This window comes from Mixophyes fleayi, chromosome 3 (assembly GCF_038048845.1).
Source record: "Mixophyes fleayi isolate aMixFle1 chromosome 3, aMixFle1.hap1, whole genome shotgun sequence".
Lineage (NCBI taxonomy): Eukaryota > Metazoa > Chordata > Amphibia > Anura > Limnodynastidae > Mixophyes > Mixophyes fleayi.
In genome coordinates this window covers 305,585,202-305,605,506 of record NC_134404.1, presented here as the reverse complement: position 1 = coordinate 305,605,506, position 20,305 = coordinate 305,585,202, and the positions used below count along the sequence as shown (strand labels likewise).

General features: G+C 37.5%; 1 protein-coding gene across 1 annotated transcript; it reads left to right on the top strand.

The window, feature by feature from the left end:
- The first annotated feature begins 4,636 nt into the window (after positions 1-4,636).
- On the top strand, positions 4,637-20,298 carry PROKR1 (prokineticin receptor 1). Its single transcript, XM_075203935.1, has 3 exons — positions 4,637-4,781; positions 7,005-7,618; positions 17,649-20,298. Exons 2-3 carry the CDS (start codon positions 7,170-7,172, stop codon positions 18,343-18,345), a joined length of 1,146 nt encoding a protein of 381 aa, XP_075060036.1. The 5' UTR covers positions 4,637-4,781; positions 7,005-7,169; the 3' UTR covers positions 18,346-20,298.
- The last annotated feature ends 7 nt before the right edge of the window (positions 20,299-20,305 follow it).

Genomic DNA, 20,305 nt, shown 5'->3' with positions numbered 1-20,305 from the left:
GGATTCCCAGGGCTCAAGCAATCTGCTCAGGTCAAATAAACCACCCCTTAAATTTGGTTGTGATTGTCACCAAAGCTGTTGCTTTCATAGGAACTTCATATACCGTATATACTCGAGTATAAGCCGAGTTTTCCAGCACATTTTTTGTGCTGGAAAAGCCCCCCCTCGGCTTATACTCGGGTGATGCTCCAGGACACCAATGCACGGCCGTAACGAGGATGGTGCCTGCCTCCATAGCTTCAGCCCCTAAGTTCCGCTTAAGGGCTGAAGAGAAAGAGAAAGAAAATATTAACTTACAAGTTTGGTGAGAAAAAAATCAACTTTCAAGAGCTTGGTGCCTGTTCCCGTAAGTTCAGCAGTGGAACGCATGTGCGTTCCACCGACCGGAAGTTTGGCATTTGGAACTTCCGGTCGGTGGAACGCACATGCGTTCCACTGCGGAACTTACAGCAACAGGCACCAAGCTCTTGAAAGTTGATTTTTTCTCACCAAACTTGTAAGTTAATATTTTCTTTCTCTTTCTCTTCAGCCCTTAAGCGGAACTTAGGGGCTGAAGCTATGGAGGCAGGCACCATGAATGTAGAAGTTGCTGCATGCCATCAGTAGAACAACTCGCTCATCGCTTGAGTGTTCAATAAGTACCGGTATATTATTAGTTGTAGTCCTTTTAGCTTCAGTATGGTGTCCGTGGAATTGTAATCGTGCATTGTGGTCCTGGTAGGTTGAATACAGTCACCATCAACGATTGGTGGTTGTATTATCGCAAAAAAGACACAATGAAATGTCTTGTGTTGTGTGTTAACACTTCATTCCCCCATATCCCTCTAGGATTTAACAAGGGGATGTGAAATGTCTTGTTGGTATTTTCCCCCATTAACTGTATATAATGGATTACCCGTATGTTGTTGTTATATCTGGAAGATGTACCGTAATTAGAAAAACATTCAAAAACATTTAACCTACTGATGCCTCAATTAATGTAATTTTATTGGTATCTATTTTTATTTTTGAAATTTACCAGTTGCTGCTGCATTTCCCACCCTAGGCTTATACTCGAGTCAATAAGTTTTCCCAGTTTTTTGTGGTAAAATTAGGTGCCTCGGCTTATATTCGGGTCGACTTATACTCGAGTATATACGGTATTTATATTAAATGAATGCTTAGTTACTTTTCAAATTATTATAGGTGTCCATTTTGTGGGTCCAACTAAAATGATGAATAGTGTAAGTAAAGTAAAAAAAACAAAAAACTGCGAGAACATGGCAATCTATAGGGGATAAGATTGAGAAACGATTTTTACTTTGTACCAGATGTCGGAACAAAGCTAGAAGAAAATAGCAAAGAGGATGTCAAAATTAGTTAGAACAAAATGTTATGGAGAAGTAGCATAAGCTGGCACAATGCGGAAATGGTGAAATCCCTCACTTCTTTTAAAATCTAATATCCAACAAAATATATATAATATAATAATCCCAAACAAAACTAATTGCAATCTTAATACCAGTGGCCTAATGTCATAAATTTAACCTCAATCAAACTATGAATTTTGAGATTAAGGAACATGAGGGTGTAGACAAAAACAATGGAGGAGCTTTCAGAACCCTCCAGGTAACCACCTCCATTGTTAATGAACTGCATAGTGTTGACACCTCTTTGTCATTGCACCAAAACCTCTTTTGCATGTTAAGGCTTATTACTGTAAGTGATAAACATTCAACACCAATGTAAGTTTGGCAAAGGTCACAGTGTTGTTAAATAAGAATGGTGGCGGAGAAAGCAATGCGAGTAGAAACCAAACTGTGGAAGGCCATAGGCCATTAAACCATTGGTCCCAGGATATAATCCATTACATTTGTCCCGTGCTAAATCTGGTGACAGAGTGACTGCACCCCTTCTAGCCTCACAAAGACCTACCCACACAAAGTAGATCAAGGGGTCCCCCACACAAAGGACTGTGGGCAGTGTATAGTGGTGTTCCTAGAATGGTCAGTTTCACCACACAGAGACCAGCACCTATGCTTAGTGCAATGCTCTGGAGGAGCAGGAGAGGTGCTGAGTCTGCTTATCAGCCATGAATTAAAGCAGAGGTGTCAGAGCCAAACCCTTTTTTTTTATTCAATAGAAATATTCACAAATGTGCTAGGGAGACACTAGTCCCAGGTAGCTTCATCATCTGTCTCATCACAATGAGACATTCTAGATGAGCCAAGTGAAAATCCCAGGGTCATGCATGGTTTTATCATCTGGTATTACAAAGGAAGAACCAAGGAATCACTGCCTACATCATGTTGCAAGCTCAGTCTCAGGGACAGGATCAGGAAAGAATGCCTAAGAAGTACATGCACTGATCCATGCTGAGGTGTAAACGACAAGATCAACCCTCGCTTCATTAACCTCTGCAATACCAGATACAATGGTAACAATGGTAGGGTCAATGGGAATGGAGGCTTTTTCACCAACCAAAGTGTTAGCAACACCTCTCTCTGTAGAGGGTCTATTTATTAATAACTGGCAGAAGGGTTAATTTTAAAATCAGCTATCGCCATCATTTATCAATAGGCTTGATACACAGCTGTCACAGCCTGGAGTGGTAAGAGTTAACGTAAATGTAAAAAGAATTTTAAAACTATTACCAAATTAAGAAATGTTTTATAAAAACAATAAAGAATTTTTTTTATTCCCTATCTTTTATTATAACCATCTTGAGATGGCGATAGAAGAAGGGGGCCAGCTTTCCTCTGCAAGATATGGCAAATCTCACCACCAGCGGCATCTTGATGTACAGAGTGAAGCCCTATGTCCAACAAAAATAATTGTTTTTACTGAAGAAAGGTCTTTTTGCCCTATAATAAATAGAACCATAAGTCACCTGCCTCCCCACAGCAACAGATAGTGTTCCACACTTCATGTTTTGCAGAGTGGAATATGATATGTAATGATGCAAAATAGGCAGCACGATGGCTAAGTGGTTAGCACTTCTGCCTTACAGCACTGGGGTCATGAGTTCAAATCCCGACCATGGCCTTATCTGTGAGGAGCTAAAAGGTTGTAGCGTGTACATATAGCAGTACTATCCACAGAGGCTGTATAATAGGGTCCTCTACAGGGAATCCAGTTGCCAATATAACAATTAGTTTCAATTCTACAAAGTATAGCATTCTATAGTGGGTTTCGCTGACTCTTCAAACCACGTTCATGGTATATTAATCACCCACTATTACAAAGGTGTTATTTAGGATTTTATAATCCCTCTAATATAGCCTCCATGTAACACATCACACTATACTCATTTGTGCTATATGAATAGCTTATTCAACTCCATTTAGAGTATACATTTACATTACAGTGTGCTAATATTGACACATATTCTTAACAAGGTTATAATTGTATTAACACTCAATTTTCCCCCTAGGCATTTTCTATTATGCCACTGATAGGTCTAGATAACAGTTATGTTGACTAAAATATTAAGGGTATTTTACCCATACTAGATATGTTAGACAGCCACACAGTTTAGCAGTTAATACTGCTTCTTAACAGTATTTTCATTTTTGGTTACTATCAGTCACTTACATCTTTTAATATTTTCGCTAATTTTGTGTATTATCATGAATCCCGGATATTAAATGGGATACTTAGTATTTTTAATGTATATCAATAAAAGTTATGCTCCTTTTAATAAATAAAGAAAAATTTTTTTCGTTTTGATTGCTCATATTACCAATATAACCCCTAGAGTGCCCCTCTATACATACTCTCTTCTGCTTCTTGTTCTTATCTGTGAGGAGTTTGAATGTTCTTCCCGTGTTTGCGTGGGTTTCCTCCGGGTGCTCCGGATTCCTCCCACTCTCCAAAAACATACTAGTAGGTTAATTCGCTGCCATCAAATTGACCCTAGTCTGTCTGTCTGTGTTTGTCCGTGTGTGTGGGTCTGTCTGTGTGTGTTAGGGAATTTAGACTGTAAGCCCCAATGGGGCAGGGACTGATGTGAATGAGTTCTCTGTACAGCGCTGCGGAATTAGTGACGCTATATAAATAAATGGTAATAATAATAATAATGCAGAATGATATTCCATGATGAACATTTAAGGACAGAGTATGCTAAAGTGCAGAATGAGGTGAATATTCTGCAGAACAATTTTGAATTTTGAAATGTTTGTTCATCTCATCCTTTCATGCTATCATTACATTAGCTACATGACTTGTAATTTAGAAGTTTAATATAAAACAGATCTACAGTACTTTAAGAGTATGTTTCCGCATGTCTTGCTGAATGCTTTTTCCTATCACGGAACAGAATGAGCTACACAGTTTTGTGAAATTAGAGCCCTCTGGGAAGTGCTTTCTTCACAATGATTATCATAGTTACATAATAATAATAAAATATCCTCAGGCAACATATACTGCAGAGTAGCTTATAGAAAAATAAATACTCTTCTTCTGTATTGATTTCTAAACCCTGTTTATGACTGTATGAATAGTGAATTACTACCAAGTACTTTATATCTATTCTGTGCTGCATTTCTGGAAGGCGTCCAGCAGGGGGCAGCAGTATATGCAGTAAAACAACAGCCTGCAGAGACAATCCTTTATAAGCCTTAATAAAGGGTGGTCCTTGGAGTTTTCTCAACACACAGAAGCACAATTTGGAAGCACACATGATATCACTGACAAGGGAAGAAAGCTTAACAAGAGGATAATAAAACACTTATTTACTGAAACAGATTCATTTTTTTCATCGATTGCAATGAAGCATGCTTCACAATTATTACAAACAACAGGTAAGGACCTTACACTTACCATCATTCATCTACTACCTATATTTAAAAGATTGTTCTTTGGGTCTCTAACTTAATTTTAGTTGCAGCTATAACAATCTTGTTTTGAACTATATGTTTAAAAAATATTGACATGTATATGTCAGAAAATGTAAGCTAATATATTGTTTAACATGCTCTTTTTAATTACTTTGTAATCAAAAAGATGGTTTCAATTAAATCAGAAATGCCTAGTAAATTTCATTGCTACATTAATAACAACTGAATGAATGATACATATCTAGAGGGATAGAAATTCTCTGCACTGCATACTCTGATCGGTGGTATGTACATAATCAATAATAGATAGATACTTTAAATGTAAAAGAATTTAGATTTAAATTTAATGCCATCCACACAATAGCACAATTATCTCTGCATCTCAAAAATAACAGTGCCTTAAAATTGTGAATGCAGAGCAAAAACTTTTATTTATTTACCACTTTAGAAAAGTGTTAATGTCAGACAATATATATATATATATATATATATATATATATATATATATATATATATGTATATATCTCAAGCTAATAAGATAGTTGTAATATGCATTGACCCACCCATCTCTATATCTAGATAACCTAATAATTGTGCACTGTGCGTTTGCAGATAATTCCCATTGGACGCTTATTTTGTTCCTGCAATAGAATACATAGCCTACGGTGAGAGCTATTTGAGGTATAATAACTGCAAGAATCTTTAGCACAAATTCTATTATGTTGCCAAGAAGAACATTACACTGAACACCGTGCTTAATATTTGCTGAATGCAAGGTGAAGTCTGGTTATAATTGTAGTCTATAAATTATGTACAGAGCATGTGTACCGCAGGTACAGAGTGTCTGGGTACAAATCCCTATCTCATTATTGGAAATGGTGCATGTCCCTGAAGGGTGTGTAATGATCTAATACATTTTCAACAAACTTACTTTTCAACATATCTATTCTGACAGTTACCTTGGAAAGAATATCTATATAACATCTTACAATTATAGGAACTTATATAGCTGTAAATATCTTCACCATCATCTTATTGCTTTCTTGTGTATCACAGTATATTGACTTGTAAGTTCTAACATGAATACAGTATTTTACAGACTTCATTAGATAGTTTTGTGCATCTAAAAATACCCTCTAGATTTGCATATTCTGCAAATTAAGTTTATGTTATTTATTTAAATTTGTGTAACATTTTGATTTTTTTTTACCACTATTACTATTTTATGTAGAGAAATATGTGGTTTTTAAAGTGAAACATTTGGCTTTAAAGTGTTAAACATGTAGCATTTTAATTGGAAAAGGATGTTATGTTTATCATTAAGGTATACAAGTACGTAACTGCCTTGTATCTCACTCAAGTACATTTTAGTCAGTTGTAAAGTATGTATTTGTATTATTTTAATCATACTGTATTATTATTATTATTATGATGATAATGATGATGGTGTTTACTGTGTTGCTGTATTGCAAATTAAACACGGAGTCTGGGCATAATAACACCGGCAATAATCTTTTCTGCAACCTTTCTCACGAAGCTATTGATTTTTGCCAAAAGCAACATAATTCCGTAACTTCTCCAGCACAGAAATTGTTGTCCTACATTATTCTCCAATATTCCAGAGTTAGCGGCTGTACCGTGACGTGAATTATTAGCATTATTAAAGTTCCTGTAGACTTTAATAATGAATCCTACTGATAACAAGTGTGGCATACAAATTAAAAAAAAAAGTAATGTACATTTTTTTTTTAACTGTACCTCCAATCTGTAGCACTTACATTTTATTTTGTATACACATTTTTCAGTGTTCTAACAATCAAATTAATGATTAGAAACAAAATATATTTTGGGTCTTTGTAGATTTTTTTTTAGGCTGTTCAGATTAAAATAAACTTCCTGAAGTATTTACACGCAATTCTCTAATTTTAGGAGGAATTTATTTTTGTTTTGTGAAACAGTTTATAAACAGATTAACATACATGTTACAAGTTTTCCTAATCAATGCTGAAAGTTTTGTTGAGTGAGAATGCTTTCCAAGTTGTGCATTTTTCTGTTTAAAAAATATTATATCCTATTTTACAGTTCTATATAACTGCATGACAGTATACTTCACTTTCTAATTAAGCTTTCTAATTAATGTCTGTGACTAAAAGTAATTAATTGGTTATCTTTATTCATTTGTAACAGAACAGCATTGGATCAGAACATATGTATTCTAACTCACGTCATATTAACTATAGAGATGGCATCTCCCTCCCTTCATTTTGTGTCTTTGATCAGAAGTGACTAATTGCGTGCTCTCTACAGCAAGTTATTCTTACATTACTTATTCCTCTCAAGGCGTCCCTAACCATGGACTACGACAAAGTGGCTGCCAGCTACAGCCAGAATGAAGAATTGTACCTGAGAAACTTCACCTTTCCATTAAACTACAGTTACAGTGACTATGAATTCGATAACGACGACGATGTGACCAAAACGAGAACATTTTATGCCGCAAAAATTGTAATTGGGGTGGCTCTTGTTTGTATTATGCTGATTTGTGGCATTGGAAATTTCATATTCATTGCAGCACTTGCAAGATACAAGAAGCTAAGGAATTTAACCAACCTGCTAATAGCCAACTTGGCCATTTCTGATTTCATCGTAGCCATAGTGTGCTGCCCCTTTGAAATGGACTATTATGTTGTGAAGCAGCTGTCTTGGGAACACGGCCACATCCTGTGTGCATCTGTCAATTATCTAAGAACTGTCTCACTCTATGTGTCAACTAATGCTCTACTCGCAATAGCTGTTGACAGGTAGGTAATGATCATGTAGATTCAAATCTAAAGCTTTAAACAAAGACATTTGTAAAGAGTTATTATGATTCAACCAGAGCTATAGTCATAAACCATTCAGTCATTCACACAATGTATTCTAAAGAATATTTACAATCGAGATAAGGAGACTGAATTAGACTGTTATCTAAAGCAGATTATTGTATAGAATGCATGTCAGTTATATGCAGTAATATAAGGCTGGGTACACACTACAGAAAATTTCTCCTGATGCAATATCTTTAATGATTTTACCAACGACTGAAAGTCCCGATCAGCATGCTGATTTATGTGTACACACTGTAAATGTTTTGCAAGAGTTACCTTCAGATCTGTGCTCTTCATCTGTCATAACCATCTGCTGAAAAGATTGTGACTCTGTAAACTCTATGGAAATCTGCCTACAGTGCTGTTCATGAGTGCATACAAACTGCAGAATTGGGACGACATCATTAGATCATTTCCTGAGATTTTTGGTCCATTTATAAAATCAAATCAGACGATACAATGTGCTTTGGTGCGATAATCATTGATCATGGGAGTATACACACTTGTGTGATATAAGGTTGTTTATCGTGTGTTTGGCCCAATAATCGGGTAAAAAAACAATAGTGTGTACCCAGCCTCAAAGTGATTGTGATAATGTATATGATGTATGCAATAAGCCACCAAAGAATAATATAGAATCAGCACTATGGGAGTGATATTGTGTCCAGCATGGTGTTTAGTCTGTTATGACTGTAGGTTTGTTGTACTGGAGTGGGCCTAGAGCAACCTGTAGCCGCTCATAGCAATAGAATGATAACAGCAGCATTGAGTAGTCTATCTGAGCTTCTACAACAGGGTGTGTAGTTTGGTTAACCTGGCCAAAAATACCTGCAAGCTGAACTAAGGGTTTTGACATGACCAATCAGGTCTATGCTATAATCTGTTCTTGGCCAGTTTTAATCATGTCAAGATTGACCTATCAAATTCTTCTCCACACTACAATTTCTGGTCATTGGTCCATAGACACATACATGTTAAAATAGTCTATGTCATGACTGGAGTACATTATCAGCCTTATTCACTTTGCCATCTGATATTAACCTGCTGGTGGTTACTTGGGCTGTGTTCTTATGGTAATTTATTCAACTCTTCTGATCATGTAGGCTGTAATGTGCTGCTCGTAGGGGTAGCATTCTGCTGGTCATTTAAGCTGTATGATCTGTTAGCCATTAAACTGGTGGTCAGACTCCATCCAATGAATTCACACCCACTCATTTGTATAGTCACACTCAGTAGTCACATATATGCAAACATCCTGGTGATTTTAGGGACATATATGACTCCATATAGATATACATATGGAAAAGCGCTGATAATAAAAATTATTGTATTTTATTAAGACCATACATATATTAAATACTGACAAACATATAATCTATAAATATGCTCAGCATAGTAAAAAGGATTATGAATGTATCCAAACTGATTTTTATTCTCTTTCAACGATATTGTCCATGGGTGCAACAAATAACCGTCCTTGATTGATGATATCCTTTAGTATAGTATATAAAATATAAGCTACAATGATCAAGGAAATAGTATTGTTCCTATATTATGTCACCATACAGCCTTGTTTGACACTATGAATAATATTGGCAGTCCAAAAGTGTAAAGCCTTTCACTAAAGGCTCCAATATATCCTACTGTGTAGATTATTTGGGGACCATAGTCTCTGTATCTAAGAGGCCTGTATTCCGTATCCAGATTTAACTGGATTCACTTGCTGTACCTAATACAATAGTCCAGTGTCTCCTTTTGGATTCCTGCTAGGTGCTGGAACTAAATAAATCACAATATCCTCCTGTGTTTCTCCACAGACAATTCTGTGTATAAACAATCTCCTTGCTATGCCGGCATTTACTAACGCATTTCTCCGCCTCCAAGTGAACTCTGATGAAACCACCCACTTAGATATGGTGTAGTACATTGTCAAGAACGCTCTTGAAGTTCAAGTTGCTGGGTGGGAAGTACAACACTTTAAATTGGTCAATCTTCCTGCTCATGTATGAATGAAAGTAGCAAAAAATGAATTCCAAAATACACTCATAAATGAAAATAATTTAGGCAAGAATAATGAAGAAAGAACCTATTAGCTTCAGAGGTGATTCCATAAATAGCCAATCAGAAGCAGCTAGCTAGTGCTGGCCACCACCATCATCAGCAGCATGTATTTGCATCAGCCTCTGACATCCGCAAGCGATAGGACTACTGACAGGTGTACATTTGTCTCTCTACGGATCTGTTTCACTTCGCTGTTATGCGAGCACGCCCTTACTGTACTTAGTCTGCGCTTGCATGGCCATTCCCTCCCCTGTTCCGCTTCTCTTAGCCTAACTAGGTGCAAGTACCAAATCTGCATACATACGTACGCGCACACTGTTTTTGTGGACATATGCAGTGTACATTTGCGCTAAGCAATTGGGAGTATGTCCAACTCTGCACGAGCAGCAGAATCTTCTACAGTTTTAAAAATCAAATATTTTCATGTACTTATAATACAGTGATAAACTATTATTGAGACTGTATTTATATATATAGGGCAGTGCAGAATTAATAAGGGTTAAGGGCTAACATGTACCACTGTAATCCTTCTTCTAACATTATCATCTCAAGATGGCAATAGCAGAAGGAAACCAATACAAAATGTTTAATTATTTAATAATATGTAAAGTATTTTTTTACATTATTTTATTTTTAAAAATGTTATTGTATTTTTATGTTACTTTGTGGAACTTAGGAGAAGTCTGGGCTTTCAGTTCCTCTACACCAACCAGAAAGCCAGGTCAGGCATGCACACATCCCCGAGTTCCACCAAGCAAAGTGTTAAACTAAGCGTTACCTCTCCCAGGGAGTATCGCTGAGGCAGCTGGGTATCGCTCAGCTTCATCGGTGAGAGTTTATAAAAGATGGTGTTAGGTGGTTTTCTATCACTACGATAGAAAGCAAGTCCTTTTGCCATGTTTTAGTAAACATATGTATAAGTCACTGAGCACATTTTATTACATTATTCTCTTTAATGTTTGCACTTACACGATAAAGAACTGTCTTGTTTTTTATCTAGCAAACATGAAAATAAATATCATCCGTTGGCTTCAATTAAACATTGCCACCAGTGCCCAAACTATTATGACTGTTTTTTCATCTGACAGTTTTTGAACTCATACCAAGCGTCTGTAACCAGTGAAAACATTTTTGGTGATTTTCTAACTTTCATTTTGCTAAATTGATCTTTGATAGATTCACCCGCTCTGTACTCAATGATCAGTTTTTTTTGTGGTTTCTAGCTATTTTTTTCAGAATCTTGTAAATCTGGTGCTTTATAGGTCGATTTGCCTTCATTATAGTCAGTGATTATGGATTTCGACCTGAAATAAATTAAGAAAATAGGGGTATTTAGGGGATATTTAGCACTATTTCTACAAATCGACTTTTAGTAGATGACCCCTAAGTCTAAGGTTCAGTAGTCACACATGCAGTATAATTAATGTACAATTTCTTTATGGTGAGTAACAGAACAAGACTAAATTAATGATATAAGTAAAGTAATAGATTGCAAAAGGGTAAGTACTGATTTAATGATGTGTGAGATGTGTTGGAGTCAAATTCGAATCTCCATTAGTCAGCTATGTGACTAATGGAGATTCTCAAAATTCTCACCAGTAAATTAGCATAACATATCTTATAACAGTTTCATAGACACAAAATACCCAGACTGATTCAGGCCAGTAAGACAATTTGTGTCTGGTATATAAAAATGATCTTTTCATACACTCAACACTTTATTATCATAACTTAATAACATGTAGTAAAATCATAGAAGACCTTGCCATTTGCACTCATGTTTAATCCCATCTGGATGCAGAGCTAGATATTCAAAATATTTCATGCAGTACTAAATGTTTTGTAAAAATTGCCTGCTCCCACAAATCGATTAACTCTTTAAATTTTGGGAATCTTCACAGTTGGATTGTATCCCCAAAGGATTGTATTTCTCTCGATCAATGTCTGGTATGTAACGGAAATCTAGCCAAAACACAGATAAATAGGGTATATTTCCCTATTGGTAAGGAATTTTTAATTCCAGTCCCATTATATAACCACATTGCTAGTAGCTTGTAGACTACACTTGTAGAATTAATGTAGTAAACTGCACCCCTTTTAAAGATCTCACATTATATTCATTGATGTACTTGAAGCAACTCTTTTAAAACAGACAATTTTATGACTAATGAGAGCAAAACTCTTATCTTTCCAGAAAGATATTACTTGTCCAGTGCTTGGAACAAAAAGCACAGTTAGGAATAATATATGTCATGTAGGTAGAAAGTATGATGTCTATGTGTCTCAGAAGTAAGGGGGCCACACATTGGTGGCCCAACCGCAATGCTGCTCCTGCCTCGGCTCTTATGCAAAGCTTCTGAACTTAAAACCCAAACAGTGCTGGACATATATGGCTAGGACCTCTACACAATTTTGCTATGGGACCAATTGATTTTGTGTTATGTGAGTGCTCCAATCATATTTAATACACACCTCCAGCTGTCCTGATTTAGGTGAGTCGGAAAGTTGGGAGGTATGTCCCATTCACTGTTGCTCTGCACGCTCCCTTTTTACACACATGTCCTGATTCCCCAACTTAAAAAGTTGCATGGTATGTTACTATATAGTCTTAAACAAAGTAAAGCAATCCTAACTTACCACCAGTGCAAAGTTTTTTGAGCAATGAGCATTAAGACCTATTAATTCAATTGTGTTCTTTTCTAAGATGCCATTTTAGCCTACGTTTTAACATGGCAGTATAAAAAGGAAGCACTGTTCATTTTCTTAACATTTTATTTATTTAAATCTTTATATCATTATTAGTTGGTCTATATTGTCCATCATTTTCTGCAGTAGTGAGGCACAAGCTACCTAGTTCAATGTACTGCTAAAATATTAATCTCTAGAGAATTCCATCCATGTGTGGACCAGGCTGGGCCGGGTTACATAATATGACATGTAACCGCAGGCCTGTTATTGTTAGACCCTGTTATTGTTGGACGAGCCCAGCCTAGCATAGCCTGGCGCTGGTTGACGCCCTACCCTCACTGTCCCCTTGCTTTAGCGACTCCAGCCCAGGCTATAGCACATGTGCTGGTTACTTATGTTTACGGATTGCACAGTTGTTTGTTTAATTATTCCATATTTAATACAACAGTAAACATCATTAAGTTGATAATGATGACTACCGTATCTTTACACTCGACAGCATCCATATATGTTTAGAGTGGATCTTGATGCAGCCACATATTTACTCTGTACTTTCAGATGTACATATCTTCAGAATCGTGCAATGCTAAATGCACAATTATGGCTCCAATATTGCACCCGTATATTTCCGCCTACGTCCAAGACACAAAATCTACTCTTAAGCAGGCCCTTTGTGTTTAGATCATGACATGGGCTGAGACAGTATTTCCATACCCATACAGGTTATTTATCCCTTATTTGGGCTCACCGGTGTTGGATAGTGTCTTCTGTTTAAGTGCAGAATACAGCAAATCAATTATCACTTTGCAGTGGTTGTGTCATTAGTTTTCATACAAGATTAAAACTTTCTGATAAACAATGTATATTTACTATTTAAACACTTCTGTATAAGGAGGATTTCTATAAAACATTCAAATTATATTTCATATAATACATTTCACTTACCTTTGCAATATTTTAATGTAAGACAATAATTGTGTGAACTAAGATTAATAGAACTATACAATCAGACTTACACAAAAATAATTCTGTCATGCTTTTGGCGTTGTGTAGATTAAACTGAGATTAGCTGATAAACTAATCGAACTGTGATTTAGAATGCTAATATTCAGCGCATGTGTGACATTTGATCTCTGGCATGTGCACACTAAAGGCCAAATATCTTGAAATAAAAGACGATCAAGAATGAAAATACATATGGTTCACAGTCAGAAATGTAAAATATCCGATATAACATTGTTATCCAACTCACTGCAAAATTTTGTGGGTTATTAATGAACTGTACAAAATGCAGATATGCATTCTGTTCTGCATATAGGAGCCAATTTGCTCGCCCTGCACAGACAGAGGTGTGCACACTTATTCTGCTTACTCTCTTTATTGTCATCTATGCTTACCATGGTCTTATGCAGGAGTGTAGCCCAATGATAGAAGTGCTGCAAAAGAAAAAAGCACTACTTCAAAGACCTAAGTACTATCACTTTTAGACCACTTCCTTAATTCATGTAAGCGTTTCCTTTTTCACTAAAAAGCTGCTCAGTTTAATCTCATTTAAGGCTTAAATTTATCATGAGAGTGAGAAGACATCAGGACCTTCATTTTTACCATTTTATGTTTAATGTTTTTTTTATTATATTAGTTAAAGTGTGTCTAGCATTGTGCTTTCCTGCAGAAGTGTAGCTGGAATTCAATTTAAGTCTGATATTCCCATTAACTTTAGCCATGAAGTGAAATTCATCTTAAACTTGGAAAATGTGAGAATAAAAAGTTGTAAAAATATGTAAAAATTTTGGAGAGGAAACAAACATTTTAAATGGTCTTTAGAGCATATTAGTCGACATTTTGGACCTACCCTCCAGGATTTCCAGTGTTTGCGCAATGGGAGCGGGACCATGACGACACAAATCACGTCATCAGGACCCATCCAGTAAGGCCTGATGATGTGAGTCTCGTCAAAACACTGCAAAACCTTTAATTCATGCACCCAATATTTCCCACATTGATTATTGCAATTCCCTCCTTACTGGTATTCCCTGATTCAGGCTCTCACCCCTACAATCTATTGTGCATGCTGCGGCTAGACTGCTTTTCTTTGAAAATCGTTCTTCCTCTGTATCATGATCTGCCTCTTGCTGCACAGCAGCATCTTCCATTGAGATACTGCTTGCCTCCTGCAGCTCCTGTTTCTGAAGAACTATGCTTGAACATTGCCTTTTTGTGTATCTTGCCTTCAGTACCCCTCTACCACCCGAGGTGCTGCTGCTTCACCATTACACCACCTCTTTAGCAGGAGTTATCTAATTCCCCAATCAACACCCACACTTGTTCTCTGCCTTTATAAGTCTGCCTCTCCCAGTAATCTGTGGCAGTTCATTGTTGTCTTACCTGTTGTTTGCTGACTCTTCTGAGTATTCTGTGTCTAACTTGATTTTGACCCCACCTTGTTCCTCGGCTTTGCTGCTTATCTTCTGACCCAGATCCTGGCTTCATTATTGACTACTCTCCAGCTCATTCCCTGGTACCTTCGTGGTTCTCCTGACATTGACCCCTTGGCTTGTTTGACCATCCTCTATTCTGTCTCCCACGGATCGATCCAGTGCCTTGTACCTCATGGCAAGACCTTGAGCTCTGCTTATCATGGATAATCCAGTACCTTGTGCCTCGTGCCTCCTGGCAAGATCTCAAGCTCTGCATATCGTTGTTTATCCTGTACCTCTTGCCTCCTGACCAAGCCAGGCCTCTCTGCTTCTCCAGCCTCTGAGTTAGGTCTGCTATACAGCTTATCTGCACTGCCTCTACAAGCTGTGTTCCCATTTATGACTCTCAGAGATATTCAGCCATATTACCAGCACATCCTGCTCTGCTATCCTAGGAGTTACCTGGACCCTGGTGTATTCCTGCTGCACTTCATTGCACCTTCTGGTCCAGTCTCTTGCTGCATCTACATGGACCCTGGTGTAAACCTGTCACGGAACATTGCACCTTCCAATCCAGTCTCCTGCTGCAGCTATCTGGACCCTTGTGTATACCTGTCACAGAACATCGCACCTTCCGATCCAGTCTCCTGTTGCAGCTACCTGGACGCTGGTGTTTACCTGCTGCAGAAAATCGCACCCTCTGATCCAGTTTCCTACTGTCACTATCTGGATTCTGCTGTCTACCTGCTGCAAATTATTTACCCGCCTGATCCAGTCTCCTGCTTGCTGCTACCTGGACCTCCATGTACACATCCCACAGACCTTCATTTTTGCACTTACCACTGGGCCTCGCTGAGTGCATACCTTGAGGGCTGCAACCTGGGGGGCAGAAGCCGCCAAGTCCAAACTCCCTTATGGGGGTCACTGGTGACAACTTCTGCCTTTTAACTCCACACCTCACTGTAGGTGGCGATGAACCTAGCAGGCTCCAGAATCCCACAAATACCCCTGGACCATGACACTCTGCTGAGCCACTCTGTCAGTCTCTACATTGGTTGCCTGTTTTTCACTGAATCCAATATAAAATACTCATAATAACATACAAGGCCATCAACATACATCTTCTCATTTGTCTCAAAATATCTCCCAACTCGACACCTCCGTTCTGCACAAGATCTGCATGTCTCATTCCCTCTCATTGCATGCTCCCATTCCCGGTTACAGGATTTTTTTCAGGCAACATCCACTTTGTGGAATTACCTCCCTCACACAATAAGACTTTCCTCTAGACTTCAAACCTTCAAGCATTCTCTGAAATCCCACCTCTTCAGGCGAGTTTATCCCATTACCGCCCTTTACATAGTTAACACAAGAAAACAACCCTTTCATCGACATTGCTATGTGACTGGATCAGATCCTGGCTCCGTTATTGACTACTCTCCAGCTCATTCCCTGGTACCTTCGTGGCTCATCTGAAAATGACCCCTTGGCTTGTTTGACCATCCTTTATTCTGTCTCCCACGGATCGATCCAGCACCTTCTACCTCATGGCAAGACCTTGAGCTCTGCTTATCATGGTCAATCAAGTACCTTGTGCCTCGTGCCTCCTAGCTCACTGAGCACTTTTTACTGTTGCATTCTAGAAGGACCAATATGTAATATATAGTGCTTACCCTCATGTATCAAACTCCCATTGTCCCATAGATTGTAAGCCTGCAAGCAGGGCCCTCTTACCTCTGTTTATGTGTATTACCCAGTATTGTTTTATTACTGTGTTTGCTCCCAATTGTAAAGCGCTACGAAAGTTGCTGGCACTACATAAATAAACGTTGATGATGATGATGATTCACTGTATAACTTATTAAGGGTATACCATAGTCTGTAAAACCTTACATATTTTCCCATTTCTGTTTTTTCTTTTTTTTTAAATTCATTGTACCTTTCTTTTCTTTCTCCTTGATGCACTTACTAAATCTCCTACTTATTCATACTTTTCTATAACAGCAGGCAAGATAATTGCACGCTAAAAAGTAAGTGGAAGCATTAAGACTTACGATGAATAGATCTTCCATGCTTAGTGAATAGCCATAAAGAAATGTACCTAGCATTATGAAATGTAATTTGTTAAATTGTATTACTTTTCTTCCATAAACCTAATTTGGTGCCATTCATAAAGAAGAAACTGTACTATGTATAAATAAAATAATTGTGGTTTATAGAGATAGTAGAGCTGGAATGCTTTAGATATGTTTTCATTCTTATCTTTGACAAAAGAATGATAAGACATTGCTTGCCAAGTTCCCCAGATGCTTCAAAATATATATTGTTATGAGGCCAAAGGTTTCCTACCCTTAAGTCATAAATGTAGAGTTTAATAAAAAACTGTGTTACCAAAGGCATTAAAAAAAAAAAAAAAGTCTCATTCTCCAAACCAGTACAGAACAGTAGAGTGCAGAGAAACTAATGATGCCTCGAGATTTATTGTCAAGTTCACAAACATTTTGTTCAATTTATCTTTAAACTCCATTTTTAGAAAAGACTATTTGAACTTTTTGAATACGGTAAATCAGTCTTTAGAATGTTAAATGAATGAAAATTCAGTATTCTCAAAATTCTCAGCCATAATAAAGGTGGCATTTGTTTTCCAGATTATATCTAAAGACAAATGTAAAAATTTTTAATAGTTCACCCAAAATATATTATTCTGTGAATTTAATAAACATGTTGTGCGCTCTAAAGAAAATAACTGTAGTTTATTCTTTTAATTATAACCATTCTGTTTTTTGTTTTGTTTACAGGTACTTGGCCATTGTTCATCCACTGAAGCCACGGATGAATTACCAAACTGCTTCATTCCTGATTGCTTTGGTTTGGATGATCTCTTTACTCATTGCCATACCATCTGCATATTTTGCCACAGAATCCGTACTCTTTATTGTAAAAAGCCAAGAAAAAATATTTTGTGGTCAAATCTGGCCAGTTGACCAGCAGATCTATTATAAATCGTATTTCCTTTTCATTTTTGGCATTGAGTTTGTTGGCCCAGTTTTGACGATGACTTTGTGTTATGCCAGGATCTCCAGAGAACTTTGGTTTAAAACAGTTCCTGGCTTCCAGACAGAACAAATACGTAAACGCCTGCGATGTCGAAGAAAGACAGTTTTGGTGTTGATGTGCATCCTCACAGCTTACGTTCTTTGCTGGGCCCCATTTTATGGATTTACCATTGTTCGTGATTTTTTCCCAACGGTTTTTGTGAAAGAAAAGCATTATCTTTCTGCTTTCTACATTGTAGAGTGCATTGCGATGAGTAACAGCATGATCAACACAATGTGCTTTGTAACTGTCAAAAACAATACTATGAAATATTTCAAAAAGATCATGCTTCTAAAATGGAGATCCTCTTACAATGCAAATAAATGTAGTGATGAGTTAGACATTAAGACAAGTGCCATGCCTGTTACAGAAGAGGTTGATTGCATTAAATTGAAGTAATTTATTTGTACACTATAAGTTCTTCTAAATGATAATGCCACAAAAACTTAAAATTTACTTTTTGGTGAAGTTCATTACGGAATGGGGAAAAACATAGTTCTGCATGCCATTGGTACACTGAGTTTTGTCCAAAAACTCCAATGGCCCATCGCTTCTCTCCTCTATCATATGAAAGTGGACCATTTTCAAACAGGCTGTGCAGGTATTGATTATTATTATTATTGTAGATTTGTAAGGCGCCACAGTGCTCCGCAGCGCCGTACAGTAGGGAAGACAAGGACATACATAAAACAGTACATACGTAAAACAAGAACAGCCAAGGCAGACAAAATGAATGGAAACATGAAAATAAAGGGTATGGAGGACCCTACTCATTAGAGAGCTTAAATTCTAATGGGAAGAGGGCACAGCTGTAACAAGAGGAGCGAGTGTGGCTTAGAGTGGAGATTGGGATAATTGTGAGGGTGCATTAGTGTTATCGAGGATAAGGTCACCTCTAAGAAAGAGATGGGTTTTCAAAGAGCATCTAAAGATTTGAAGGCTGTGGGAAAGTCTGATTGAGTGTGGTAGAGAATTCCATAAGTAGGCAGCAGCACGGGAGTAGTCTTGTAGGAGGGAGTCAGAGGTGGTTATCAGAGACGAGAAAAGGGGCAGGTCAGAGGTAGATCTAAGAGGGCAGGAGGGAGAGTATTTTTTTTATGAGATTTGAGATGTTTGCAGCAGTGTTGTTGTTGACGGCTTTGTAGGTAAGTGTGAGTAATTTGAATTTGATTCTGGAGGACACAGGGAGCCAGTGTAGGGATTTGCAAAGTGATGCAGCAGATGTGGAGCGGTGAGAGAGGAAGATCAGTCTTGTAGCAGCAATTAGGATGGATTGAAGTGTGGATATATGGGTGTCAGGAATGCCAGATAGCAAGAGGTTGCAATAGTCAAGACGGAAGATGATGAGAGAATGGACAAGAGTTTTGGTAGCATGTTGAGTAAGAAAAGGGCATATTCTGGCAATGTTTTTAAGGTGACGTCGACAGGACTGGGAGAGAGTTTGGATGTGAGAAATAAAGCAGAGTGCGGAGTCAAGTGTGACACCAAGGCAGCGAGCTTGGGAGACTGAGGAAATTGTGTTGTTATTGACAGTGAGGGAGATTTGAGGGCAGGTGGTGACTCTGGCAGGAGGGAAGATAATAAGTTCTGTTTTGGACATGTTGAGCTTTAGGTAGCGTTGGGACATCCATGTGGAGATAGCAGAAAGACAGTTGGTTACAGAGGATAGTACAGAAGGAGAGAGGTCAGGGGAAGATATATAGATTTGTGTGTCATCAGCGTAGAGGTGTTGATGCACTGATAACCCCATTGCCTGCCTGTATGAAACCAGTGGTAGTAGGAAATAGGATCACAGCAGTGGACTCTCGGAGGAGATCTACTGGAATAGAAGATCGTGGCACCAAAATGAAGCAGAACTGTCTATTCTATTATATATAAGTGAACTTCATATAAAACTAACATTTAAGTTTCTTATTTCTTCTTTAAGTGTTGATTGTGCAGCTTATATTGTGCCAAATGTTGTGTAGAACACATTAAATTGTTTCCACTCTTTCAATACACACTGAATGTAAATATGCAGATGACAATGTGCACCATTAAAAGTGCAGTGTTTTGCTGCCAAATCAAAATTCACAAACATAGATGTGCTTTTCTCAATCAATGCTTTAGTAAATTTACCTTCATGAATTACATGAGTGTTTTATGCCTGTTATAATTTAACTGCCGCTGTTTGATATTTACTAAGAGCTTACTGACATGCTTGTGAAAATAAAGCACCACAGCATTTAAAAGAACATTGTAGTAATCTACAATTTGAAATATTAAACGCCTTTGTAATAAGTAACATCATAAAAAGTTTAAACAAAAGCCTCTTATTTGGACACATGATTTCAGCTTGTGTAAAGCAGTTAATTGAAGC

Coding starts and splice junctions, on each gene's coding strand:
- PROKR1 (XM_075203935.1), top strand. CDS start 7,170: ATGGACTACGACAAAGTGGCTGCCAGCTACAGCCAGAATGAAGAATTG. Junction 7,619..17,648: donor CTCGCAATAGCTGTTGACAG/GTAGGTAATGAT, acceptor TTTTGTTTACAG/GTACTTGGCCATTGTTCATC.